The sequence below is a fragment of the Amia ocellicauda genome, chromosome 7 (assembly GCF_036373705.1).
Source record: "Amia ocellicauda isolate fAmiCal2 chromosome 7, fAmiCal2.hap1, whole genome shotgun sequence".
Taxonomy (NCBI): domain Eukaryota; kingdom Metazoa; phylum Chordata; class Actinopteri; order Amiiformes; family Amiidae; genus Amia; species Amia ocellicauda.
This window is the reverse complement of record NC_089856.1, coordinates 13,214,835-13,241,263: the sequence shown is the minus strand read 5'-3', so window position 1 is coordinate 13,241,263 and position 26,429 is coordinate 13,214,835. Positions and strand designations below refer to the sequence as shown.

The window sequence follows — 26,429 nt, the reverse complement described above, 5'->3', positions numbered from 1 at the left end:
TACTGTGTGTGGTCTTACCCCGGTCTGTACTACTGCCCGCCTTCATCTGTATCACTCTCAATCCGCAACTCATGGGAAAATTAAACTTTATTGATCTTATGTATTTGTCAGTGTTTTATAGCAAAAATCAAAACCCCCGTGTGTGGTACATGTTGTGGCTGCAGACTGAGCCCTGGCAGCTGTGCGTGTCAGTGGTGAGCTGGAGAGACTGCGGCCACGCAAGGTCCTGAGACACGATGATATCTGACTTGTGTGTTTCCTGTACGTGTCTGAGCACCAAGAGAGTGCGAGAGAGACGTGCACACAGGCACCAACAAAAATATACAGACATGTAGGCCTACAATAGCATGCGATGCCTTATAGTGCAATGCATTACAATACAGTGTAATACAACATGAACAGCGCAACACAATACAGGGCAATAAATTAAACTATAACACAGCACAATCCAGTTCTAGGCACAGTACAGCACAGTGCAGTACAATGCAGTGCGTTCTCTAAATGCAGTGAGGAAAAAGAAACCAGCTGTATGTATATCAGGGATTGATGTTCACATGTCTCTATGGTATCGGTAGCTGTGATTCTTGCACTTTGGATTGACACAGGAAACTTTCTGTATTTATCCGTGCAAGACCTGTGATTGTCTCAGGCACTCAGCGATGGTCAGTGACATGTCTGAGGTTTCTGTTGTGCTGAGTTGCATTGCATTCTGGGGTGTAGTGCTTCGTCAGTTATGCCGCTCACCTTTCCACCTGTTTTAAGGCCACCTGCTCCACATCCTGCAGCTTTATTTACTAGCTAGCACATTGTATTGTGTGTTCTGCTGTGCTGTACTGGATTTGTGTTGTGTTATGTTGGATTTGGTTGTGTTATGTGGAGCTGTACTTTATTATGATGTGTTGTGTTGTGCTGTAGTGAATTAGATTGCGTTGTGTTGCTTTGTGCTGTACTGGACTATACCATCAACCAGGACATCCAGTATAGAATCAAACAAGCCTCTTCCTCTTTGGGACGATTAAGAAAGAGTCTTTAATAACAACAATCTGCTCCTTCATACCAAAGTTTCTGTCTATCAGGCAGTGTGTATGTCCTCCACTGTATGGATGTGAAACTTGGGCGCTCTACACCCAGCATCTGAAACTGGTGGGTACTGGATTAGATTGTGTTGTGTTGTGTTGTGTTGTACTGGATTAGATTGTCTTGCGTTGTTCTAGTCCTGGAGGTCCACAGCGATTTCTGATTTTTAATTGCACCTCAGGGTCCTAATTGCTTAATTGATTGGAATCATCAACCAGTCACTAATTGACAGGAGGGGCCCATTAACCCCTTGAGGGCAGAGTCACCCAGCCCAGCTGTAGACCCCATACTAAAACGGGGGCACATGAGTGACACCCTAAACTAGTGGGACACACAATTCCTCTCCACCGGAAGACACCTGGGCCTTGATGTAGTCCCCATCATACGCAGACCTACACTGTGCAGTGCAATAATAACAATAAAAAAAATTCAATTTCCCACAGTCCCCCATCTGCCCTGGGGAGGCTGGGCTGTGTGGAATGTGCTAAGCCTGTTGTGCAGGTAGGGGGCTGTGAGCAGTGAAGGAGAGGCTCCAGGCAGACTGTTCCCTCAGTCCCCCACTCAGATCCCGTGTCAGCGAGAGACCAACTCAGATGGGTGTCAATTCGACTCACAAACAGTGGGTAGGCAAACGCTCCCCTAATCCTCCCTGGATCCCAGCCCAGCGACACTGGGAGAGTAGTCATGCAATGGTACTTTGCAAATCAGACCTTTATGTTGTTAGCGTGAGGTGTTTGTCAGCGCAACAGGCCCGACCCCTCACATCCTGTCACAGTCTGGCTTGTGGGCAGAGCTGCAGTTTCACAAAGGCGCTGAGGCCGGAGACAGCAGCACTTGTTCTCAAATCTGTAGTGAACCTGTAGTTAAGGTCTGATCCTTCCCCTGGACGTGGGGCATGTGTACCCCTGTGTGCATTGTGACAAGAGAGGGCTTACATTTTTATCATTATTATTCATTATTTAATATATTGTTTTATTTATCTTTCAACTCTTTGTGAGTATTCTCAGATACTGTTAATTTGTGAAAATAAATAAATAAATTAATACGTTGAATATTTTCTAATATTCTTAACTCTGTGAAACAACTTTACAAAGTAATCTTTGGCCGCGCTGAAAGGCGCTATATATCACATCACCTAATCGTTGCTGCGACCGCAGTTGCCGTTGCCGGGCTGTGTGGGTTGCCGTGGCGACAGCCCGCCCATGTGCCTGCTGTGTGGTGCTGCTTCCTGTCTACCACTCAGAGCAGCCTCCCTCAAACCACTTCCTGCTCCTTCCCGCTGCCCCCCTTCACTTCCAGCCCTCCCTCGCTCTCTCTCTCTCACTCTCTCTCTCTTGCTCTTTACCTTTTCCTCCCCCCACCTTAGTCTGTTTGTCTTGTTCTTCCTTCCTCTCTAGATCTCTCAAATTCAAATTCAAATTCAAAATTAACTTTATTGGCATGACAAGTTTACACCAGTGGTCCCAAAGCATTTGCAGATACAGTAAAGATAATAGAATAATTACAATAAGATATAAAAGTTAAAAGTTAAATAGCTTTAAAGCTCTCTCTCTCTCTCTCTCTCTCTCTCTGTATCTCCCTCTTTCTTCCTCCCTCCCAGTCCTAGACCACTCTCCTGTACAGCCAGTGCTCTCCCATCGTGTGTCTGCATGTCCAGTGCTGTCATGCTATTTGAATTGCAAATGAGGGGCTGTAGCCAGCTTCAGGCCTCAACCCAACCCCCCCCCACTCCCCGCTCTGTCACGCTGCCCCCCCCATATGGGATATTAATAGCTCGTCAGTTACACTCCGCCAGACGCCTGGGGTGTGAGGGCAGTGTCAGAGGTCAAACAGCCTGTATTTCTTATGTCTTTGTTTACTTTTCGTGCTCTGCAGTGCCAGTGTATCAGTCAGTATAACCATTCCCACCAACCCTTCCCAGCATGCTTTGCCAAGTGTGAGAATGATGATACCAAATTCGATTACTATTGAAAGTGTGTTTGATATCCAAGATATGGGAGATACTTCTTTGGATACAGTATTATTAATAATATTAATAGCCAGGCACCAGGAGCAGCGAGTGAGAGTGGGTCTGGTCTGTGCACAGTGTTTATTGCAGGGGGGGTTGAGTGTTGTGAAGCCCTGTGTCTAATCACGATTCGCCGTGCACAGGCGCACCCCCCCAACCCCCAGCCCCCGCACTGGGAGCCCTCAGCTCATTATTTACGAGACTAATCCTGTAACGAAAGATGACCTAATTACTGCAGCCTCCCTCCCTCTCCTCGTTTTCTCTCCTCCTTCCCTCACTCCCTCCATCTCTCAGCTCTAACGCACTGACTGAATAACTGACTGATACACTGACGGACTGACTGACTGATACACTGACATCCCACTGATACACCTCGGTGCAGCTTCCATTTTTGTTCTTCGTCCCCTGGAAATGTACGGAAGACGTCAGAATGTGGGGAATGCTGGGAATGTGGGGAATGCTGCCGGAATACTTCTGGAATCCCTTTGTTATTGTGCAGACAGACCCTGCGCTGTCACAGTCACCAACCACTGTCATTATTAGCAGCAGCAGCAGTAGGAGTACTGTAGTTGTAATCGTAGTGGTGGCCGTAGAAGCCAGTGATTCTCAGTTCATCTGCCAAATAGTGCCCTAGTCTAATTCCTTCACATTTTCTTTCTATAATAAATATACGCTGCACTTGTATTGATTCTAACTCCGTAATACTGTCTCTTGAAAGTTAAGGCAAGCTTTTTTGGATCCAACTCTGAGATTCAGATGCAGGAAGGAACAGGGCAACCAGGCAGAAATAAAACAAACAGAATTGAAAAAAGAAAAGGAAAGGAAAGAGATGAGTGCGGGATAAGTAGGTCGCCTTTGAGACGTGTTTCTGAGTGAGAGAAAGAGAGAGAGAGAGAGAGAGAGAGAGAGTGGGGGGGTAGGATGTCGAACGCCCCCGGAACCCATCTTCAAAAAAGCAACAGAACGACTGGAAAGAAAAATAAAACTAAAAGCAGTAGAGAGAGAGAGAGAGAGAGAGAAAGAGAGAGATGCCCTTGCTAGTGTGATTGGAGAGATGAAGGGGGGATGGAGAATGGAGAGATGACTGGGGGGGTGGAAGTGTATGTGTATCGGTGTGTCTTTGTATTTGTATAAGTGTATGTGTATTGATGTGTCTGTGTATGTGTATCAGAGTGTGTAACGATTGACTGTGTGTGTGTATCTGTGTGTGTGGGAGAGAGTGGGTAATCGCAGCCGGGGGGCGGGCATGTTCCCAGTTTTCTGGGGGTGTCCGTAGCGGGATAATCCCGTCAGCGCTGAGAACAGCTGCTGGAACACACGACACGCAGCCGGTAACCGTGACTACAGCTCACACTGTAACTATAACTGTGATGCCACTCACTCTGCAACTCGGGCCATGTCTGTTCTTGGAACTATCTCTAACACTAATGAGAGAGAAAGAGAGAGAGAGAGAGGGGGGAGGAGGAGGAGATGAGGTGGATAATGGGAGGTTGAGGAGAGGAAGGGATAGAGAGAAAGAGGGAGAAAGAGAGGCAGAGGTGCATAGAGAGAGAACGGAGGGAAGAGCAGGGGAGGACGTGTGAGCTGACAGCGTGTTGAGGATCCCATTGCCCTGGTAACAGCAGCCTGTCGGATTCGCACTGAGCCAGGAGATGTGTGGCTGTCACTGACTGAGGCTGCTGGTGTGGAGAAGGAGAGGACGCACCCCCCCCTCCCTCCTCTCTCCCTTTCTCTCACCTCTCTATCTCTCTCTCTCCTTGCCTCTGCTTTTGTTCATGTCATTTCATGTACACACTGTTCCCTCTCTCTCTCTCTCTCTCTCTTTCCATGTCACGCAGGGGGGCTTCCCTCTCTGTCCTTCTGTGCATCACTGCCACCCTCCCCTTTCTCTCTCTCCTTCCCTGCCTCCCTCCCTCCCCCTTTTCTCCTCCCTGTCCTCCCAAGCCAGTGAGAGAGAGAGAGAGAGAGAGAGAGAGAGAGAGAGAGAGCAGGACTGCCTGGAGACTGCCTCGTGAGAGCAAGACGGAGAGAGAGAGAGGGAGAGAGAGAGAGAGAAGGAGGAGTGTTTCTTTTTTCTTTTCCTGTGCCCTGTTGGGTAGGATGTAAGCTACAGAGAGAGCAGGAGAGTCACACACTCACAGAGAGAGGGAGAGGTAGAGGGAGAGGTAGAAAGGCAGAGAGAGTGGGGAGAGAGTCTGGCAGCAACATACTGATCTGCCTTCCCCTTTGATTTCATCTCTCTCTTGTTTCCCCTGGCTTGTTGGCTTCTTGCTCCTTCCATAGCTGAGCAGAGGAGAGGAGGGGGGAGGGTGTGTGTGTGTGTGTGTGTGTGTGTGTCCAGATCTGAATCCGTGTCCGTGTCCATATCTGTGTCTGTGTTTGCATGTGTGTGTGCATGCAAGGATCTAAGAGGCAGTGTTATTATCAGTGGGGAGAGTGTGTGTAGAAGGAAGGAGGGAGGGCTTGGGAGGAATGGATGTGGTGGGGGGGGGTAGCCAACCCAGTCTTGCTGACAGTCTGTTCATATTGACTTGCTAATTCCCTCACACTGACACTGGAGATATCGAGTGCGCAACAAGAGTCTGGGGCTGTGCATCTTTCCTGTTTTCCTTCAGTCTGTCGCTTCCACTGTCCCCTACCTCCTCCTCCTCCTCCTTTTTCTTCTTCTTCTCCTTTTTTCTGGTGACGGCCCTCACTTCTCTCCTCCTCCTCCTCCTCCTCCTGCATCTTTCCCAAGCTGCTCTCACTTCCCCATCCTACAGAAAAAGAGAGAGAGCGAGAGAGAGGGAGAGAGAGAGCAATCGCGCGCGCAAGAGAGGGAGAGAGAGAGAGAGAGAGAGAGAGAGAGGGCGGCTGTGTCTCTTACGCTAGCTGTGACTGATCCATTGATCACTGATTCCTTCCGTTCACACTGGGATTTGGCTGAGCCCCGACCTGCACTGGGAATAAAAACAAAATACACAAGAAAAGAAGGAAAGGAACAACAAGAGGAGGAGGAGAAGGAGGAGAAGAACAGGATTGTTGTGCTTGTTGATTGTTACTGTTATTTGTCTTTTTTTTAATTCAAACACGCAAACATCCTACTGAACGGCGGGGACTCGTTCTGCGAGGCAGTAGGGCTGTTCCTGGCAGGGGCTGCGTTGTTTCAGTCTGGATTCTTTTTTTTAATTCGTTTCCCTGCACCTTTCGTCTCATTCGTTCGCAGCTCGTTCTCTGGTGGATTACAACTCAGGCAGGCAGGCAGGCAGGCAGGCAGGCAGGCAGGCAGGCAGGCAGGCAGGCAGGCGGGCAGGCAGGCGGGCAAGAGAGGCACAAAGACAGCGAGAGAAGCCCAGAGGTAGGGAAGGGGGAGCGGAAGAGGTGGGGGGGTGGGGGGGGGGGTGATAGATGCTGGAGCAAAGAGGAAAAATGTGAAAGGAGAGGTAGAAGAAGAAAAAAAACTTAAAAAGATCGTCAGAAACCGGAGACGGCCAGGGTGGCAAAGCAAAACGAAACAAATAAATAATAAACAAAGATTTTGGCTGTTGATTCTGACTCTCTGGGAGGAAGCATAAATACCAAACAACCCTTTGCCGCTGAGGTGTGGGAGACTGAAGACAATGCAGAAGTGAAATAAATAAATAACATTAAATGAATACATAAATAAACAAACAAATCAATACAGTTTCCAGTCTGCGGCCGCTTGCGTTTACAGAGTCCTGACTATGGTCCCGGCCCATCCTGCAAGGAGCTACAATACAGTGTGCGGAGAGAGGAGAGACAGGGGAGTGAGGCAATAGAGAGGGGGAGAGGATGCACCCCACGCCGTGAACGAGAGAGCGAGAGAGAGGGAGACACAGACAGGAGGAGGGCAGGAATGAAGGGAAGGGCAGGCTGGCAGGAGGAGGAGAAGGATAGCAGCGCCTCTCCTGTTTAAAGCGCTCCCCTTTTTTTTTCCTTTTTCTTTTTCTCTTTCCTGGGAAAAACAGAAGAGGAGGAGGAGGAGAGGGAAAGGAGGGGGCAGGTATTCATGCTCCCTCCATTTTTTTCTCTCTCTCTCTCTCCCACTCTCTCTCTGTTGCCTTGTTTCCTTGCTTGTTCTGCTGTATTGATTTAGTTCTATTCCTCCGTGTTTTTTTCCGTGTGTGTGCGCGTGTGTGTGTGACCCACTGGACTTTCGATACGGACATATAATGATACCCGGACACTTCCTGGAGGAAATCCTTGTCTGGTTTGTGGTGACCTTTGACCCCTGAGGCAGAGAGCCCATGCGCTGTTCCCAGTCTTCCAGCTGGCACTCTTCCCACACATCGCCTGTCCCACCATCCCCTGAGTCACCCCTTACCTCCACTAAATTCATCACTGACTATGGTCCATCCGTCCAACCCCAGCTCTAGCCGTCTGTGGTCTTTGGTGACCACCCTCTTTGCCTAGATTGATCTGTCTGCATTCAAACCAGATTACCTTGGAGTACTCGCCTACAGCCACTCTACCTTGACATTCACTTTCTATGGTTGGGCCACTCTACCTCTACCCTACACCATCTACAGAGTGACCGCTCCACCCTGGACTGTTGCTGTCCGTGGTCCTAGCCTCTTTAAGCAGTTGCAGACGTCTATGGTCCAGCCTGGCTCCAGCAGTCTACAGCCCAACCACTCTACCTAGCTCTGCAGAGGCCTACAGCCCGACCGCTCTAACCCTGTGCTCTGGTCTGGCCACCCTACCCCAGCGGCAGACGTCTATGGTGTGTCCCCTGAATCTGGAGCCCATGAGTCGAGCCGCCACACTGCAGCGCCGCACCACCTACCTCATCTCCCTCACCCTGGTGAAGGTCGAGGCTGTGCCCGACGATGGAACCAGGACCTCCCAACTTGGCAGCCCCGGGCCGGGGACAGAGGGGCTGGAGGGCAGGCCCCCCCATGCCCAGCCTGAGGAGGAAGAGGAAGAGGAGGACACAGAGATAGAGGAGTCAGAGGAGAGGCATAAGCAGAGGAAAAGGGACAAAGCGAAGCCAGACAGCAGGCCGAGACAGAGGGAGAGGGAGACGGAGAGAGCTGCCTTGCACAGATATTCCCCGCGCAGTAAGGACTGGGGTGGTGCAGCACAACAGGGGCGCCCCAAGCCCAGGGAAGGAGGGGGGAAAGACCAGACGGCCATCTGGGACAGACCCCCGGACAAGCAGCTAGAGGAGGAGGACTGGGGGCTGGATGTTGGCAGGGGGTGTGTTGGTGGGCTGGCGGAAGGGGACAGCACTGCATCTGGGGAAGACACATCCTGGGAGTCAGAGCCGTCCCGGGGAGGAGGAGGAGGAAGAGAAGGGGTGGGAGTGAGGGAGGTGGCATCAGAGCCTCCAAGGACGCCTTCCCGCTGCCAGATCCCAGTGCGGGTCGGGGGGGCGCGTCCAGGAGCACTGCTGCGGGGGCAGGGAGTGGGAGTGGGTCGCAGGGAAGGGAAGGATCCCACAGCTACCACCACGAGAACACTGGAACGCAAGGACAAGGGGCTAAAGGGAGCCCCTCCCCCAGCAGCAGTAGCAGCAGCAGCCGCCACTGCCCCCTCTCGCCTGTCCTGGCCAGAAAATGAGTGGAAGCCAAAGCCAAGGGGTGTGGTGGTAGGTGGAGGGATGGGGGCACGGGGGGGTGGGGGCAGCCCCCGGGGGGAGCGTCTGAAGACCAGCTCGGCCTCTCTGCCCGCCCCCGGCAGCCTACAGCCCAAGCCCCCTCGCACGGGCAAGAGCCGCACCCTGGACAACAGCGATCTGCACTCTCTCTCCCAGGACCTACGCCGGGGGGGCCCTGACGCACCCCTCCCCCCCGGCTCCCTGCTGCCTCCAGCCAGCTCTGCCACCCTCCACCACCCTCAGCGCCCTGCCTCCGCCACCCGCGACCGTAAAATGCTCAAGTTCATCAGTGGGATTTTCACCAAGAGCACACCGGCCCCTACCACCCCCCCAGGGCCCCCCCTCCATGGCTACGTGCAGAGGGAGTCCAGCGAAGAGGAAGGTAAGCATGACCCCCCACCTCCAAAACACCATCCCATCTCATCATATCATCATACCCCTGACAGCCCCCCCCACAACTTATCATCTCCTGGACCCTTTTCTTAGGATTTGGATGTCGCCTCCCTCTCATACCACCCCCTCTTTGAACCTCTGCTCTGAAAGGACCCTGCCTGCCTGCCTGTCTGCCTTTCTCTCTGTTCACTCATTCTCCCTCCTTCGCTCCCTCGGTCTGCTGCCGGGTGATCCATCCATTCCTCTCCTCCCTCCAGACACCGCACGTCGATTCGTAAAACATTCCTGTCACGACTGCTCGCTTTACAGTCATTTTTGAGTTACGTGTTTCATTTAATTGTATCGGTGTCTTTGTCGTTGCCGTTGTTGAAGTTGTTATTTTGTAGGCCTCAGTCCAGTTTGCGTCAATGTGAATCACAGAGCAGGGACTGGGAAGAGTTTCTTTTATATGTGTCCAGTTCACTCGGGGCCAGTTCCTGCAGATTTCAGAGGCACAAGACAGCGAGTGATCAACCTTTTCTCAAGCCTGAGAAATATCACACAGTGTTGTGTTAAATTTCTTCTGCAAACAAGGGCTCTGGATAAGTTTTTAGCAGCTGCAACTGCCCAGGGCTACTAATGACTTCAATGAGGTTGTGTGAAAGAGCTCAGTGGAGTGTGCCAGGAGCTGTCTGGGGGGATGGGGGTGAGAGGTCAGAGTTCACAGCCTGCTTCCTCAGGTCAGGTGTCCCCAACAATCTGTCCGTCACAGAGATTCTGTGATACTGGGAAAAGTGAGTCCAAGTGCACAGACACTGACACACACACAGACACTCTCAAACACTCACACACATACACACACAGTCTCCTGATCCCATCTTAGAAGTGTAGAGAGAGTGCCTTGCAGCAGCCTCTGTCATTGTCATTAAAATGTGTGCCCCTCTCCCTCTCTCCCTCTCTCCCTTTTTGATTTCGTGGGCACATTGATAGTTTTTCTTTTTCAGGCTTTAAAACTTGAAACGTTGCCTCCAGGAAGGAAGGGGGGCAGGGGGGAGACAGAAATAGTGCTTATTGTTTTAAAATAGGGGACGCCGTCCTCGCCGCGGTGGACCGTGATGCACCTCTGGTTAAATCTGCTTAAACTGCTGAGTAACTTGTCAGGAATAAGTGCTGAATTAATAATTGAAGCCAGCAGCTCGCCTGCTCTGCTGTGGCTCTGAGGGGGCGACGGGGGACGATGCTGATACTGTCAAAATGTAGTCTGTATGACTGCGTGTTAGAAAATTAAACAAAAACAACAATACAACAGAAGTCAAATCCTAAATGACTGAGCCTAAACCTAACCCTGTCCGGGCTCTAACCTTAATCCTAATCTTAAACCCAGCCTCTAACTCACTGCATTGGACTGTACTGGACTGAACCTTCAGATGAGTCCAGTCCAGTCAGTGACTCTACAACAGGTCAGTCCAGTCCAGTCAGTGACTCTGCAGCAGGACAGTCCAGTCCAGCACTATAAAGTTGTGGATGTCAACACACAGCTTGCCTATTGATCTCTGTGAAGTTGCTATGGATGTACAGTGCTGGCTAACTGACAAATGATAAATAAAGCCCCTTTACTTTTTACAACTCTCCAAAAAAAGAGTCCTTTGTCCGTATCTCCAGCAATGAAAATGGAGAAACTGCTGGACAGGAACAGAGCTGACTGGAGAATGACGGAGAAAGAGAGAGAGAGAGAGGGAGAGAGAGAAGGAGAGAGGGAGAGGGAGTGCAGTGTGTGGTTCTGTGTGCTGGAGTGGCTGTTGCTGGATGAGAGGTTGTCATGGTGACAGTGAGTGCTGTGAGAGGACCCTGCTGAAGAGTGAATGATGCTCGGGTGGGAGGAGGTGGGAAAGAGAGAGAGAGAGATGGAGGGGGGGGGGAAGAGAGAGATGGAGGGAAAGAGTATGTGAGGGAGAGATGGAGAGATGGAGGAGAAGGTGAGATGGGGAGAGGGTGGAATAGGGAGAGAGAGAGAGAGATGGAGAGATGGAGATGCAGGGACAAAGTGAGAGGGGGGTTGGCAGGTTTTTCTTGAGATAAAAGCCTGAAGCAGTCATCTCTCCCTCTCCTGCTCTGCATTCCATTTTCTTTTCATCTCTCCCTCCTTCTCTCTCTCTTTCTCTCTCTCTCTCTATTCTGCATTCGGGGAGTTTGTGTGTCGTGCCTCGGCTGAGTGTGACTCAGAGCCGGCCTTGGAACTGAAACACAGTGTGTGTGCGTGTATGTGCATATCTGTTTGTGTGTGTGTCTGTATCTGTTTGTATCTGTGTGTACCTGTGTGTGTGTGTCTCTGTATTCAGGGTATATGGCCTGGTACAGTGTGTACCAGGACAGGGTCTATACGGCGAGTTTAGGCAGTGTTAATGCCTGTGAGTTTCTGTGTGGGTTTCCTGCATTATTGACGATTTGGGGTCTGTAACAAATGTTCTATAAACATTATCCATAATTAAATTGCTCTGTGTCAGGCTGTAACATAGATAGCATCCTCCCCCTGGACCACTCTCTCCCTATCCCTCTCTCTCTCTCTGGTCTTCACCCTATCTTTCTCCATTTCCCCTCTCCTCCTCTCTCTCCCCTCTTCCCCCTGATATTTATGCTGGTCTCCCTCCCTCTCTCTCTGTCTCTTTCACCTCCCCCTTCTCTCTTCTCTTTCCTGCCGGTCCTGCCTGACTGAGAGGGGACTGTGTGTGTGTGTGTGTGGAGATTGAAAGGAAGAGGGAGAGAGGCAGACAGAGGAGGCATTTGAGTCTGTGTTGTGTGGTAACAGTGTGACTTCTGTTATTAAGGTCAGTGGAGGTCGAGCTCTGATACGTGTGTGCGTGTGTGTGTGTGTGAGACAGCAAACCTCGCTGCACTCTCCCTCTGACTCTGCTGCTACCTCCCCTCTGTTATTAAAGGCCTTCTGTGCTCTACAATCAGCAGCTTAGACACTTTTATTCCCAAAGTAATTTACAAGTCGGGGTGAGCTTTGGCACTGGGCTGGACTGAACTGGACTGGACTGGACTATCCTGCTGCGGAGTCATTGACTGGACTGGATTGGATAGCTTCAGAGTCACTGACTGGCCAGAAGGACCTGGGTCTGGTAACTCCACTATATACAGAGAGAGAGGGGGGCTTCAGTCACCAAAGTCACCTTGTGTACAACAGACCAGTACAGTGTCACCGCAGGAGTCTATGTATAACATAGACTGGTGTTTGGGTCTGGCACAGTTGTGAGACAGAGAGAGAGAGAGAGAAAGAGAGAGAAACACCTCAAATAGTATGTGCAGAGCTGAACTGGGAGTTTTCCCATTAATTATTCCAATCCAGAAGAGAGCAGCCACAATCGACACATGAAGTCCTGGGCAGCCAGAGAGCACAGGCTGGGCCTCCACTGTGAGATAAGGGAAGTTGTCCTGCTCCGGATACAAACACAAATGGAAGATATACCTGCCTACATTTTAAAATCAAACACCAGAATTGAACCTGTCTGACCACAATAAAATCCCCATCCTACTTGGAGAGGAGGAGCGGACCTCCAGTCTAGCAGCAAAATGTGTCTGGCAGTCACTGGTTAGAGACCCCCTGCCTGCCTTCAGCACACCATCATTGGGAAGAGGGGAGATGGGAACGGATTGTTGATTTAGAAAAATATCTTTTTTTTTTTTGGTATTGTGATTTTTTCCCTTTATTTGAATTTGAAGAATTTGAATTCGAGAGACAGAAAGAAAGGGTGTGAAGGGCATGGGTGTTTGTCAGTGCCCTTTGGCCTCCCCCCTTTTTGCCATGCTGCTTTGGGCTCTGTGGACAAATGGAACCAGGAGGCCGGGGCATTTCCTCGCCGTTGGCATGGCAACAGTGTGTGAGGGGGGACTCCCATTGGTGGGTTTGCCGGAGCAGGGGTGTGGCCTGGTGAATTCCAAGGTGGTGATTGGGTGCACTGGGGAGCAGTAGGGATGTCTACAGGCAGGTGTGGGAGGGTTGTACTGGTCGGGGCACTTGGAACTGGACTGGCCACTGCAGCAGTTCACCACCCACCCATGGGCCAGAAACCACCTGAATTAAACAGCATCAAACTAAATTGCACTGCATTACAGAGGCTGTTCCTCTAATGAACAAAACACTCTCTCTCTTTCTCGCTCTCGCTCTCTGTCTCTGTCTCCAATCGTCAATTACTCCATGTCTCTGCTCTCTTTTTCTCTATCTTATCCCACCCCCTCCCTCTCTTCCTCTCTCTGCAATAATCGTTTTTCTCTCTTTTTCTCTTTCTTTCTCTTGATTTAGTCCATGTCATTATCTCTTGATTGAACACCCCCCTCTTTCTCTCCTCCTTTTTTAATCTCTCCATCCTTGCCTCATCTCTCTTTTACTGTATTGGCAGTGTTGCCAGTTTGGTCGCTCACTGCATAGACAATATGTATATTTTGAGCTATTTGTAGCTTAATTTTTTTGTTGTTTTGTTCTATTTTAATTTGCCAGTCCATGAGTGTTTGTATGTGTGTGTGTGTGTGTGTGTGTAAATGAAAGAAAAGTTACAGACATCATCTCTCATCTCTCATCTCTCTCTCTCTCTCTCTCTCTCTCTTGCACTTTCTCTCACTCTCTCTTGAGTCAATTCAGTTTAATTCAAAAAACGCTTTATTGCCGTGACACAAATGGAGTGTTTTGCCAACGCGGATTATTCAAATATGAACACAGAGCACACAGCTCCCCCCATCACCTTCCCCTCTCGCCCTCTTCCCCTCTTCCCTCCCTCTCTCCCTCTCTCATCCCATTCTCTTCCCCTCCCTCCCCCACCATTCTGTCTCTATTCTTATTTACAGTCACGCAATCACACAGTACTCTCCCTCTCTCTCTATCTTTCTCCATCCTTCCTTCTCTATCTGTCTCTCTCTCCATTTGCAAAAGTGGATAATTGCTTCTGTAGATTGGAGGTTTTTTTTGGCAATGTCAAAGGCGGAGTGGAGTATAAGACACCACAGTGAGCACAGAAACATCAACAGATATAAACTTATCAATCTCCCTTTCCCTCTCTCCCCCTCTCTCCATCTCTCTCCCTCTCCCTCTGAATTAATTTCAGTTAAAAATTACATTTTAGCGTTACTCACATTAGCAGTACTGCCAAAGCTACAAACAGAGACAAACAGGTTATAGTCCAACAGAAATGAAAACAACACACTAAGACACAACAGTGATACAGCTGTTCAATAGTAACAGCAATAATGCAATCTCTCTCTCTCTCTCTCTCTCCACAGTCAATAGAAGGAGAGAGAGAGATGAGAGAGTGATAAAGCGATGGAGCGATAGAGTGATAGCGCTTGGGCAGGGCAGGTCTGTGAAGCCATGTCAGCAGGTCTCGGGCACCTGGAGGTTGGCACGAGGTTGGCACAAGATTGGCATGTTGTTGACAGGAGGTTGGCGGCCCTCTGTCCTGGTGTCTCGGCGCTGCTGTGCCAGGGGGAGGGGGGTGTGTGTATATGTGAATGTGTGTTTGTGTTTGTGTGTGTATGCCTCTGCTCAGGCACTGATCTGGTAATGAAGCTGGCTCTATGCCAGTCAGCAGAGGGTCCCTGGCACCGCACAGGGGTCCAGCATTCATTTACACACCTTCTCCTTCTTCTCCTCTCTCTCTCTCTCTCTCTGCCCACCTTCCTGACACCATCTGTGCCAATGCACAGGTGCATATGGGGAGCCCTGCTACTGTGTCAAGGTGCCAGCACTAGGGCTGATGGGAAAATGCCAGCTCAAGACTGTTCAGCTCAGATTGCAGGGCTGCACTGTTTGTTCCTGTGTGTCTGTGAGTCAGTGTTATAAAGTTTAAAATGAGCCGTGCCACACAAACTCTTGAGTTCAGTAGGTGGACGGGAAACTCTGAGGTACAGCCCTGAGCTCTGGACAGCATACAGTAACAACCCCCCTCAATCTCTCCATCCTCTCCCCCTCTCTCTCTCTTTGCAGCCGCTTGTGCGAACAGTCAAGAATGGACCCTGAATCGCTCCATACCAGAGCTCAGACTGGTAAGAAACACTCATCCCTCCCTCCTTCCATCCCTATCTCCCTCCTTCCCTTCATCTCTCTCTCTCTCTCTGTAATTTTCTGTTCTTTTTACTGTATCTGTAAATGCTTTGGCCACACAAGTGTAAACTTGTCATGCCAATAAAGCCCATTTGAATTTGAATTTGAATTTGAATATACAGTGGCTATCTGTGTTTGTGTGCTCAGTGTATTCAGTAACCTATCTCTGTGTGTGCACAGGGAGTGCTGGGCAGTCTGCGCAGTGGGAAGTCAGCACTGGTGCACAGATACATCACTGGGAGCTACCTGTCAACGGAGTCCGCTGAGGGTACGGCACACTGCACTACTGTACTACACTGCACTCTACACACTGCACTACTCTGCTACCGAGTTGTAGCAGAGTGTAATGTAATTAAACTATCAATCCCACCCCCTTATCTCTCTCTTCATCTTTCTCTCTCTCAGGGGGCAGGTATAAGAAGGAGGTATTAGTGGAGGGACAGAGTCACTTGTTGCTGATTAGGGAGGAGCCCGGCCTTCCCGATGCCCAGGTAAGCCAATATTATTATTATTAGTAATAGTAGTTGGTTCTGACTGTGTTGTCCCGTGTGACTCAATTGCACTGGAGTCCAGAAGGTGGCACATTGCAACAGGCAGCTCTGAGCTACGTATAGTGAGCAACAATACAGTGAGAGTTGCCTGACAGGAGCTACAGTACAGGAGAAGCAGTAGCATTGTGACACCTCTCTTCCTTGTACCCCTCTCTCTATCCCTCCCTCTCTCTTCACTGCCTCTCCCTCACATTTTTGTGTGCAGTTCTGCAGCTGGGTGGACGCGGTGCTGCTGGTGTACAGCCTGGAGAACGAGAGCAGCTTCCAGGAGGTGTACAAGAACTACAGTCAGCTGGTCACCTTCCGCAACTCCACTGACCTCCCTGTCATAGTGGTGGGCACACAGGGTGAGCAGGGGGAAGGGGGAGTGTGTGACGGAGAAGATTGTGCCTGATAGAGAGAGTGAGTGTGTGTGAGAGAGAGAGAGAGAGAGAGAGAGAGAGAAAGAGGTCCCTTAGCACAGTGTAACCTACACACTGCACTACTAGGTACTAGGTTGTAGGTAGTGTAACCTTATCCCTCCTCGCTCTCCTCCCTTCCTTCTTCCTCTCTCCTTCTTCTCCCTCCTCTCTCCTCCAGACAAGATCAGCGCCTCGAACCCGCGTGTGATTGATGACGCCCGCGCAAGGCAGCTGTGTACCGATGTGCGGCGCTGTGCGTACTATGAGACCTGCTCCACTTACGGGCTGAATGTAGACAGGGTCTTCTCAGAGGGTGAGCGGCTTCTTCTTCAGTGCCCTCGCTTCCCTCACATATCATTTTGGAGTGGGGGGGGCGTTGTGACAGTTTGAGGGCCCTGCTGCCATTGAAGGCTGTCCACTTTTGTATTATTTCTGGGACTGGGGAGGGATGGGGGGTGCCCTTCATCACCACCGGTGACATCAGTCTCTCAGTGCTGACTATCCTTGCTCTCTCTTTTCACTATCTTTCCCTCTTCCTCTCCCTCTCCAGCCGCTCAGAAGATGTTCATGGTGAAGAAGCAGAATGCCCTTCTGGCCTGTAAGTCTCTGCCCAACTCACCCAGCCACTCTGGTGGCTCCACGCCCGTGTCCGGGCCCTTCCCTGGACAGGTAAGCACACCTGAACACAGCGGCACACACTTGTAGACACAGTGCCACACACCTGTAGACACACCTGAACACACTTGTAGGGTTAATGACAATATCTCTTACTTGTTTCCCTTATTGGAACTAATCCCTCCCTCCCTTCCGCTTCCTCTCTCCCTACCCTCTCTCCCTCTGCCTATTGCCCTATTTCCCCCTCTCTCTCTCCCAACCTCCCTCTCTCCCTACCCCCTCTCCCTCTATCTCTCTTTCTTTCTTTCTCTCTCTCTCCTCAGGCCAGTAATGGAGGTCAAAGCAGTGACTACTCCTCCTCCCTGCCGTCCACCCCAGTGGTCAGTCACCGTGAGCTGAGGGCAGGCGAGGGAGGGCCGGGGTCCTCCACCCCAGGGTCCCTGCACCGCCCCCCCCGCCGACGCACATCCCTCTTCACGGTCAGTCTCTCTCTCTCTCTCTCTCTCTCTCTCTCTCTCTCTCTCTCTCTCTCTCTCTCTCTCTGAAGTTCAGGTTCAAAGTGGCTTGATTGGCATGGTTAACAAGAGCTGTGTTCCGATGTGTGTGTGTCTGTTTATTTCTGTGTGCGTCTCTGGGTCTATATTTGCTCTCTACCTGTCTTTGTCCCTCTGTCTGTGTATCTGTGTTTCTGTCTCTCTCTCAATTTCTGTCAGTAATCACTTATTTCCTCTCTCCCTCATTCTTTCTCTCTCTTTCTCCCCCTCCCTCTTTCGCTCTATCAGTCTCAGAACCGGCGAGGCAGCGACTCAGAGAAGAGGAGTTCAGACAGCAAGGGTGATATCGGCAGTGGCCGCGCCATCCCCATCAAGCAGGTGAGCCAGGGGTCAGTCAGAGGTCGGACAGTCATCCCTCCTTCCCCTCCAGCAGCCCCTCAAATAGCCTCTCTACTACAACTACAATAACTGCTTGTTCATTTGCAAAGGAATAAATAAAGAAACAAATATATCAATATAGATAAGGACAATATATTGTTTTGTCCTTATGACAATATCTTTTTGTGTGTGTGTCCGTGTTTGTGTGTATATGTACGTGTGTGTGTGTGTGTAGAGCGTGTTGCTGAAGCGCAGTGGGAACTCCCTGAACAAAGAGTGGAAGAAGAAGTACGTCACCCTGTCCAACAACGGACTGCTGTCCTACCACCCCAGCGTCCATGTGAGTGCAGTGCCCTGGCTACACAACACGCACAACTCGCCACGCAGCCACCACCTCATACTCACCGCACAACACTCACGCGGCCATGGCACCGCCAAACTCACAAAACTAGGTCACTTACACAGCAACAACAGCAGCCTCAATGCAATACTGATAGGCTCACGACACAACAGCACTAACAACACAACGCAGACCAAAATGTGCGTTATTCCACAAGTACACCTTTCTGTTGCAGTTTCATTGCCCCCTGGTGTCCTGATCTGGTACTGAACATTACCATAACACGGCAAAGACACATCGTGAGCACATATGCACACACACACATCTTACATACTCTCAACCTTTGACCATTAGGCCACTCCTGTCTTATGAGACCCTTAACTTCTAACCTTATTTTGTGTGTTTGTTTGTGTGACCTCTGACCTCTGACCTCTCCCTGGCAGGACTACATGCAGAACGCCCATGGGAAGGAGATTGACCTGCTGCGCACGACGGTCAAAGTACCCGGGAAACGCCCCCCTCGCGCCATCACCCCCTGCGGCCCCTCCCCCGGCCTCAATGGGCTGGTCCGGGACATGGGGGGAACGGGGGGGGATGGGGCCAGCTCAGGTGAGGAGAGACCCCCCTCAACTGCCCTAGCACTGCACTATACACACACTCACACACAGTTGTGCTCTAGTGTAGAGCCCGACCGATACAGGTTTTTTGGGTCTGATACCGATACCGATAACTGGGAAGCAGAAATTTCAGATTACCGATATACCTGCAGATTTTTGTTTGTTAACATGCACAAAAGAAAATTTCAAACATGGATCCCTCAAATCTCTCCCTGTCAGAGGGAAATTGTGTGAAATATGCACTGAAGGCAACATTTGTACATTTTTACATAATAAACTTAACATTAATTTTCATCATAAATAACAACCACAAATCAAATACTGTAAAAATTAATTAAATACATTAGAATAAGGGAGAATAAAATAAAAATATTTAAATATGCATGTTCTATACATTAGAACAAATAATAAGATAGTGTTAAGTGCTGGTCTAGCTTATATTAGCATTTTACACACATCAGGTTCTCTCAGGTTCACAAGCCAAAACATGATGTAGTATTTGAAATAGTTTTATAAATATCATATAGTTTCAGTTTTATCCAACATTGTCTGAGATTTTCTTTAGATGTTTTACTGTGATCTGAGCTTGCTTGTCATTTGTAGACAGTTTTTGTTTGCTGATATCCAGTCAACATTTTCAGCAAACATTTACTGTTTCTCTTTATTTTAATTGCTGTTGTGAATTTTGAAAAGCGATTTAATTAACTTTTCAGTAAAAATGCGCATATATGCCATAGTATACGGCAATCTTCAGTCATGACGAAAACAAACAATAATCAAAACCATGGATACTCAAATACAACACAGCTTTCAAAAACACTTTCTATTGGTTATGAGTGTTTTAGTAAAACACATGTTTATTGGTTTATGAGCCCAATGTTTCTCAATGTGTGTGTGTTTGTTTCACCACGGCGCTCAGTAGTGTGTGTGCGGCGCTGCTGTGCTGAGAATCAGTGTGAAGTCGAAAGCTTCCAGCGAAAACTAAAGCACCATAACTATGTTAAAAAAGAATGGTAAATAATTATAATAACAACTGTAAAAACAAATAAAAATGTGTGTATTTATTGTCTGAAGTCTGAGGAAGGATCTTATGGTAATATACTAAAAATATGTAGCCAATAGTTTGAGAAAATATATCAGTGTGTTATCAGTGGAATATGTGCCGATACAGATATTTCTGTAAAAGGCCAATATCGGCCGATAATATCGGTGTTCTCTCTATCGGTGATATATCTGTCAGGCCCTACTGTAGTGTGTAGTGTTGTGATGTAATGCTCTGTGGCTGTGTGGCCGTACAGTTCTGTGCTGTATTCATACTGAGTTACCTCTCCTTCTCTCTCCATCCTCCTAGCTGGCCTGTTCCCCAGCTCCCTGCTCCCTGTGGAGGAGCAGTCTGGACGCGTGTCCCCGCGGTCAGAGCGGAGTGTCCAGCGCTGCCCGTCCTCCCTGTCCAGCAAAGCGCAGAGCGTGGGTATGCATAGCCGACATCTTCACAGTCTGTCACCATGGAAACAGAGCTCCTTCCACCCGTCCCCCTGTCCCCTCACTGTGCACTGTCACCACGACAGCCCCCAACATGGTCACTATGGAAACCCCCCAACACTCCACTGTAACCCACAATTGTCACACTGCTCTGTTTGTCCTCCATCAATCCCTCTCTCTGTTCTCCCACTCTCTCGCTCCCTCACTGCAGACTCAGCCTCCGAGGGCGTGGCCAGCCCCACCTCGGTGAAGGACCACGCCCCGCCCTCCCCGATGATTGACAGGAAGAAGCACCGCAGGAAGAAGAGCATGAATGTGAAGGGCGACACGATACAGGGGCAGGCCGAGGGTGAGCAGCCGATCAGGGAAGACCTAGGACAGGGGCAGGAGCCAATCAGAGATCAGAGATGGGAGAAGGCATGAAAACACAGGAGGGCCTGCGGTCACATAAGATTCTCCCTTTATCTCTCTCTCTTCCTCTCCTTTGTGAATTGCAAATTTGGGGGCTTCACTAACCTCCTTATTTCTCTGCTCTGCCTATCCTCTCTCTCTCTCTTACCCCCCCACTCCCTCTGTCTTTTTCTTTCTTCTTGTATTTCTGATTATTGTTTTTCTCCTCCCTCATTCTTCCCTCTTGCTTCCCCCGGAAACTCCAAAAATATCCATCCAATTGCAGCCAAGCGCAAAATGTGGAAATTAAAGAGCTTTGGTAGTCTGAGAAGCATTTACAAGACAGGTAACAGTGGCTGGCACTGGCTCAGCATGCTGCCTGTCTGTCTGTCTGTCTGTCTGTCTGTCTGTCTGTCCACCCTGTACTTTACACCCCTAAGTCCAATAACACAGTCTGGATTTTTTTTTTTCTAATGCTAGTGTGTATGCATGTGACTGCATGTTTCCTTAGGGGCAAAGTGCCTCATCCTAAGTAATCAGTTACAGTTACATCCAGTGACTACAGCATTGTAGGTCTGAGACTGACTGGACTCTTCCTGTGTCTCCCTCTGTGTGTTCCTATGTGCCCCCTCTCTGCATGTCCCCCCTCTGCGTGTCCCCGTACAGAGGAGGAGAACTTTGACTTCATGATAGTGTCCAGCTCGGGGCAGACCTGGCACTTCGAGGCACCCAGCCTAGAGGAACGCGACTCCTGGGTCCAGGCCATCGAGAGCCAGATCCTGGCCAGCCTGCAGTCCTGCGAGAGCAGCAAGAACAAGGCGAGTCCCAGGCTTCTGCCACGGCCTACTGCAAACAGAGTTTGTGGTACTGGTAGAGCTGGAAGGTTACGACTGAGTGAGGGGTGGGTGGGGCTATCAGTGAGTTGGGGGTAGAAGGTATGGAGCATTAAGGAGTATGATAAGGGTGATTGATATTCAAATGATTTAATTGTATGTATTTGTCTATAGGCGCGGAGGGACAGCCAGAGTGAAGCTGTGGCCCTGAAGGCCATTCGCAACGCCAAGGGCAACGGCTTCTGTGTGGACTGTGGGGCGCCCAGTGAGTCACCCCCTTATCCTGATCCCTCACACTGAACAAACACAGTCTCTCTCTTACTCTCTCACTTTTCCTTGCACACACTGACCTCATGTGTGTTCCATCTTTTTGATGTCTGTCTCAATGCACTGACCCCTTCCCTCTCTCTCCCTTCCCTCTCTTCCCTCTTAGACCCGACCTGGGCCAGCCTGAACCTGGGGGCTCTGATCTGCATCGAGTGCTCGGGAATCCACCGCAACCTGGGCACCCACCTGTCCCGTGTGCGCTCGCTGGACCTGGACGACTGGCCCCGTGAGCTCACCCTGGTGTTGACGGCCATCGGCAACAGCCTGGCCAACAGCATCTGGGAGAGCAGCACTCAGGGCCGCACCAAGCCCACGCCTGACGCCTCGCGGTGAGGACGAAGAGGGAGGGGCAGAGGCAGAATGGGGGAGGGGAAAGGGAAGGGGCCTGGGTGGCTGAGGGAGTATTATTATTTTGTTTTAATCTGGCACTGAAATGTAAGTAAAGCATGTGTCTGTCATTCTCTGTCTCTCTTTCTGTCTGTCTTTCTCTGTCACAGTGAGCACAGAAACATCAACAGATATAAACTTATCAATCCACCTCTCCCTCTCTCTCCCTCTCCCTCTCCCCCCTTCCCCCTTCCCCCCTTCTCTACATCTCACTCTCTCTCTCTCTCTCTTCAGGGAGGAGAGGGAGGCCTGGATCCGGGCAAAGTACGAGCAGCGTCTGTTTGTAGCTCCACTACCTACCACCGACGGAGGGGTGGGGCCTGGGCTGGGGGCCCGGCTGGTCACTGCAGTGACAGAGAGGGACCTCCCAGGGCTGCTGCTGCTCTTGGCTCACGGCACCAAGGAGGAGATCAATGCCCCCCTGCCACCCCCAGCGCCCGGGCAGCCCCCACCCCCCCGCTCCGCGTTGCACGTCTCCTGCCAGCTGCCCGACGTGGTCATGACGCAGCTGCTTGTCTGGGTGGGTGTCACTAGAGGGGTGTGGGGGGGCGGGGCATGTATGTTGTTGGCATTATTGTTACTGTGATTGGTATTAGTGGTATAAGTAGTGTGACAATGTAGAGCATTGTTAATAATATTACATTTTTCTTTTTAAAATACCAAATTTGTATTTAATCTTTCTCTCCTTGTCTCTAACGCCCCTCTCACCCTTTCCTGTTCTCTCTCTCCCTCCCCCTCCTTCTCCCTCTGTCTATGCCCTCACAGTATGGCAGTGACGTGAGGGTGCGGGATGCCCAGGGTCAGACAGCGCTGACGCTGGCGCGTCGGGCGGGCAGCCAGGAGTGCGCCGACATCTTGCTCCAGCACGGCTGCCCCAACGAGGCCCCCCCCGGCGCGTCCACACCTGGGCTCTCCCGCAAGTCCAGCACAGCCAGCCTGAGCCGCGCCAACTCCCGCAGGGGGGTGTCCTAACCTCCTCCCGTGACCACGCCCACCACAACGAAGCCCAGACCCCGACACGACCCTCCCCAGACCAGACACAACAAGAACTCTTTGCCCCCTGCTGGACACCAACCACCCACCCTGTCTCCAGAGGGAGAGAGAGAAGGAGCAAAGGAAGGAGGGAGAGAAAGAGAGAGAGGATATCCGTGATACAGGGGCTACTGGGATACAGCATTTGGGACTGATTGACTGACTGACTGATTGACTGATTGACTGATACACTGACTGACTGACTGACTGACAGGTGACTGGTGCTCTGACAGGTGTAGCCCAGTATAAATAAACACTGTGCTGGGTGGGCTGGGGGGAGGTAGGACTGGAGAGGGGGTGCTGCTTGCATGGGCTTCGACAGGAACAAGGGGGCTCTATGGGCGGTGTGCGGTCAGCACACTCAATGCCAGTACCCAGGCTCAGTCAGTGTCTTGGGGGACATGTGGACCTGTGCCCAGGGCGTCACAGGACGAAGAGTGCTGAGGGGGTCTGAGCTCCCTGTCCTGCTTTTGTCTTTCGTTTATTTATTATCTTTTATTTCTTTTATATCCTGCCTGGAGATTGTGGAATTTTTCTTTTTTCATTTGCCGCCTCCCCTCTTCCCGCACGGACTGTGACAAACGATCGCTGATGGTCACGGAAGAGAGGAGAGGAGAGGCTCCGGCTCACCAGTCACCACCCCCACACACTGGAGAGACTGGAGGAGACTGCTGACCCAGGAGGGGGCTCACAAATACGACAATGACATTATAATGGCGATGCTGCAGTCCAGTGCCCAGTGAACCACAGACCTGCAGACTGACCCAGGGGAGCCTTCTCTGGACAAGCAGGAGAAGCCAGTGCGGGGTGGGGGCTCAGCTGTTAGAAGCACCTCCTTAATGGAGAATGTGACAGGGACCAATTCCTACACCGCTAGTCTGATTAACTTGGTTCAGAACTATACAAATGAAGTCAAAAATATTAAATATGATTAAATATTAGACATGATTAAAACAGGGCTGAAGGAGACGGGAGTTTCTTGGGGTAGGGGGGATGGACGACTCTTCTCTGGAGCAGCAGCAACAGCAACATGGGAAGCATCCAACTCCCGAAAATGCAACAGCAGATGCCAGCAATTTTACCAGGGAGTAAGAGCACGCTGCCACCAGGACACGGGCACTGACGCCAGCACTGCCAGTGCCCGTCCAGCCCCCCGCCACCATCCCCTCCAACAGTACGGATAGGCGGGTGTGCTCCGGGCACCCCTAACGACAGGGACACGGTGAAAGGTCAAGACGTGACGTGCCTACCTACCTGTCTGTCTGGTCCGGGAAACAGGTTCAAACACACTGGGCACTTAGAGAGGAGTGTGGGGGGCAGAGGCACCCTCGATCTACTTAAAATGTGACAAAATTGGGGGGGGGGGTCCTTGCTTAGACAGCCAAATCCAGAGAGAGAGATGGAGAGAAATCAGAGGAAGACATGTAGGAGAGAGAAAGAAATAGGGAGGGTGTACAGACAAATATCAGTAACTCCGTTTTAGCATGAGTGTCCCTGTCCCGATTGGGGGGGGTATTGGTGTCCGTACCTGGTATATTGTGTCTCCCATGTGTTTAGTTTTTACATAAATAAATAAATAAATAGATTAATAGAGTAATACATCATGAACAACAGGGGACCAACTTTTGAATTGCCTGGCAAGTTCTAATTATCTTACATATACATAACATCAGGTGTTGACACAGCAGCCCACACTGCTGCTATTAAGCAGTGCGCAGCAGAGAGGCCATCGCTGTGACACACAAGCTGACAGTGTGACAGGGCAGTGCAGGAGGAGGATCAGTGTTACAGCCATGCAGTGTTAGAACAGGAAGTGACATAAGCAGTGACAGGGATGTCGGGGACACAGCTGAATCCAGTCCCAAGTTACAAACTGCCAATTTGAAGAAACTATTTGAAGTCTTATTTAAGCAGAGAAAAATAGAGGGAGAAATAAGAGTATTGTAAAAAAAAAGAAAAAAAAGACAAATATATATAGAGATAAATACTATGATATAATGACAATGGTGATTATAATTATTATTATTGCAATGTATGTACAAGATTGTAACTGTACCTAATGGAGTGTGTGCGAGTTCCCCAGCAGCACTCACAACGCGGTGGGTCATGAACTCGGGATCCAGCCGTTTTATTTTTCTGTTTTGGGTTTTTGTTCTGTTTTTCTAGTGCCAACTTTTTTTTTAAAGACATTTGATATTTTCTAATGAAGACAGATGTTGTAGTATTTCTTGTTGTTGCCGCCGTTGTTGTTGTTGTTATTGTTGTTGTTGTTGCCGCTGTTGTTGTTGTTGTAGCAGTAGTAGGACTAGCAGCTGTTGATGTTTTCTTTGTTTTTTTCCCCCGCTGTTGGTTTTCAAGGGGTGTCCTGCTGGGCTGGGCTGGGCTGGGCTGCAGTGCTGTGCTGTCCTGCAGGACACAGTGCTGGTCAGATTCTCCCCTCCTGGACCTCCAGAGTCACTGAGCAGCACCACACAAACAACACAACACAACACAACACACCAATACAGGATAAATACAACACCACAGAGCAGCACACAACACAGCAATACAGACTAAATACAGCACAACACCACACAGCAATACATATTTAATACAGTATAGCACAACACCACACTGCAATAAAAATTGAATACAGAATAGCACAACACAAATTTAAAACAGTACAGTACACAATACATTATAACATAGTGCAGTACAGCAGAGTACAATCTGTACAACACAGACACAAACACAGTAATACAGACTTAATACAGAATTGCATAGGTGAGTACAGTACAGTTAAGGTCATATAGTTCAGTGCAGCGCCATTCGGTACAGTGCGGTGTAATCAAATATTCATACAGTTCAGGCACCGTACAGTCAAGTGCACTTTGACCCAGTTTGGTAATAGAAAGTGCTGTAGGAGAGATAGTGTAGTGCAATAAAACCCAGTACAGTACAACACAATGCCATACGGCAGAAAACGACTGCTTTTGGTGTTTTGATTTCCAAACTGAAACAGGTGCATCCCATAATATTCCAGGACAGCACAGTGGGAGTGGGACAGAGGGGTCTGGCAGACAGCTGACCAGAAAAGTGTAGGGGTAAGTGCGGCACAGGTCAAAGCTGGTCTGCCTCTGAACAACAGACTGGGTCCGAGACAGCCTGTCAGTCCAGTCAATGTGATCGTGTGATTTTCCTATTCTGGTTTTATGTTGTTGTTGTTGTTGTTGTTGTTGTTGTTGTTGTTGTTGTTTGATTTTTTTTGGATTAGAATTTTTGAATTTTGAACAGAATTATTTCTGTTGTTTCAATCAATGTTTTCTTTTTTTGCAAGAGTTTTTTTTATGATGATGATGATGATTATTGTAATTATTATTAATATGATGATGAAAAAAAGTGAAACTTTTATCTGCTGTACAATAAAAAAATACAATAAAATTTATACGGAAA

General features: G+C 49.8%; 1 protein-coding gene across 3 annotated transcripts in view; it reads left to right on the top strand.

Annotated features, from left to right (window-relative positions):
• agap2 (ArfGAP with GTPase domain, ankyrin repeat and PH domain 2) overlaps window positions 1-26,429 on the top strand; it is a 30,021-nt gene extending 3,592 nt beyond the window's left edge. Inside the window, exons 1-19 of one of the 3 annotated variants that reach the window (XM_066708510.1) lie at window positions 8,882-9,066; window positions 15,034-15,092; window positions 15,331-15,418; window positions 15,556-15,641; window positions 15,907-16,048; window positions 16,281-16,415; window positions 16,653-16,771; window positions 17,041-17,196; window positions 17,500-17,589; window positions 17,825-17,929; window positions 18,373-18,538; window positions 19,898-20,017; window positions 20,240-20,377; window positions 20,705-20,764; window positions 21,085-21,236; window positions 21,426-21,516; window positions 21,685-21,907; window positions 22,200-22,485; window positions 22,731-26,429. In XM_066708510.1, coding sequence (XP_066564607.1) covers window positions 8,958-9,066; window positions 15,034-15,092; window positions 15,331-15,418; window positions 15,556-15,641; window positions 15,907-16,048; window positions 16,281-16,415; window positions 16,653-16,771; window positions 17,041-17,196; window positions 17,500-17,589; window positions 17,825-17,929; window positions 18,373-18,538; window positions 19,898-20,017; window positions 20,240-20,377; window positions 20,705-20,764; window positions 21,085-21,236; window positions 21,426-21,516; window positions 21,685-21,907; window positions 22,200-22,485; window positions 22,731-22,937 — 2,532 coding nt within the window. In that variant the 5' untranslated portion in view covers window positions 8,882-8,957 and the 3' untranslated portion in view covers window positions 22,938-26,429. Of the gene's footprint in view, window positions 1-8,881; window positions 9,067-15,033; window positions 15,093-15,330; window positions 15,419-15,555; window positions 15,642-15,906; window positions 16,049-16,280; window positions 16,416-16,652; window positions 16,772-17,040; window positions 17,197-17,499; window positions 17,590-17,824; window positions 17,930-18,372; window positions 18,539-19,897; window positions 20,018-20,239; window positions 20,378-20,704; window positions 20,765-21,084; window positions 21,237-21,425; window positions 21,517-21,684; window positions 21,908-22,199; window positions 22,486-22,730 lie in introns of those variants that run through there. The other 2 variants (XM_066708509.1, XM_066708511.1) reach the window with 2 other exon arrangements.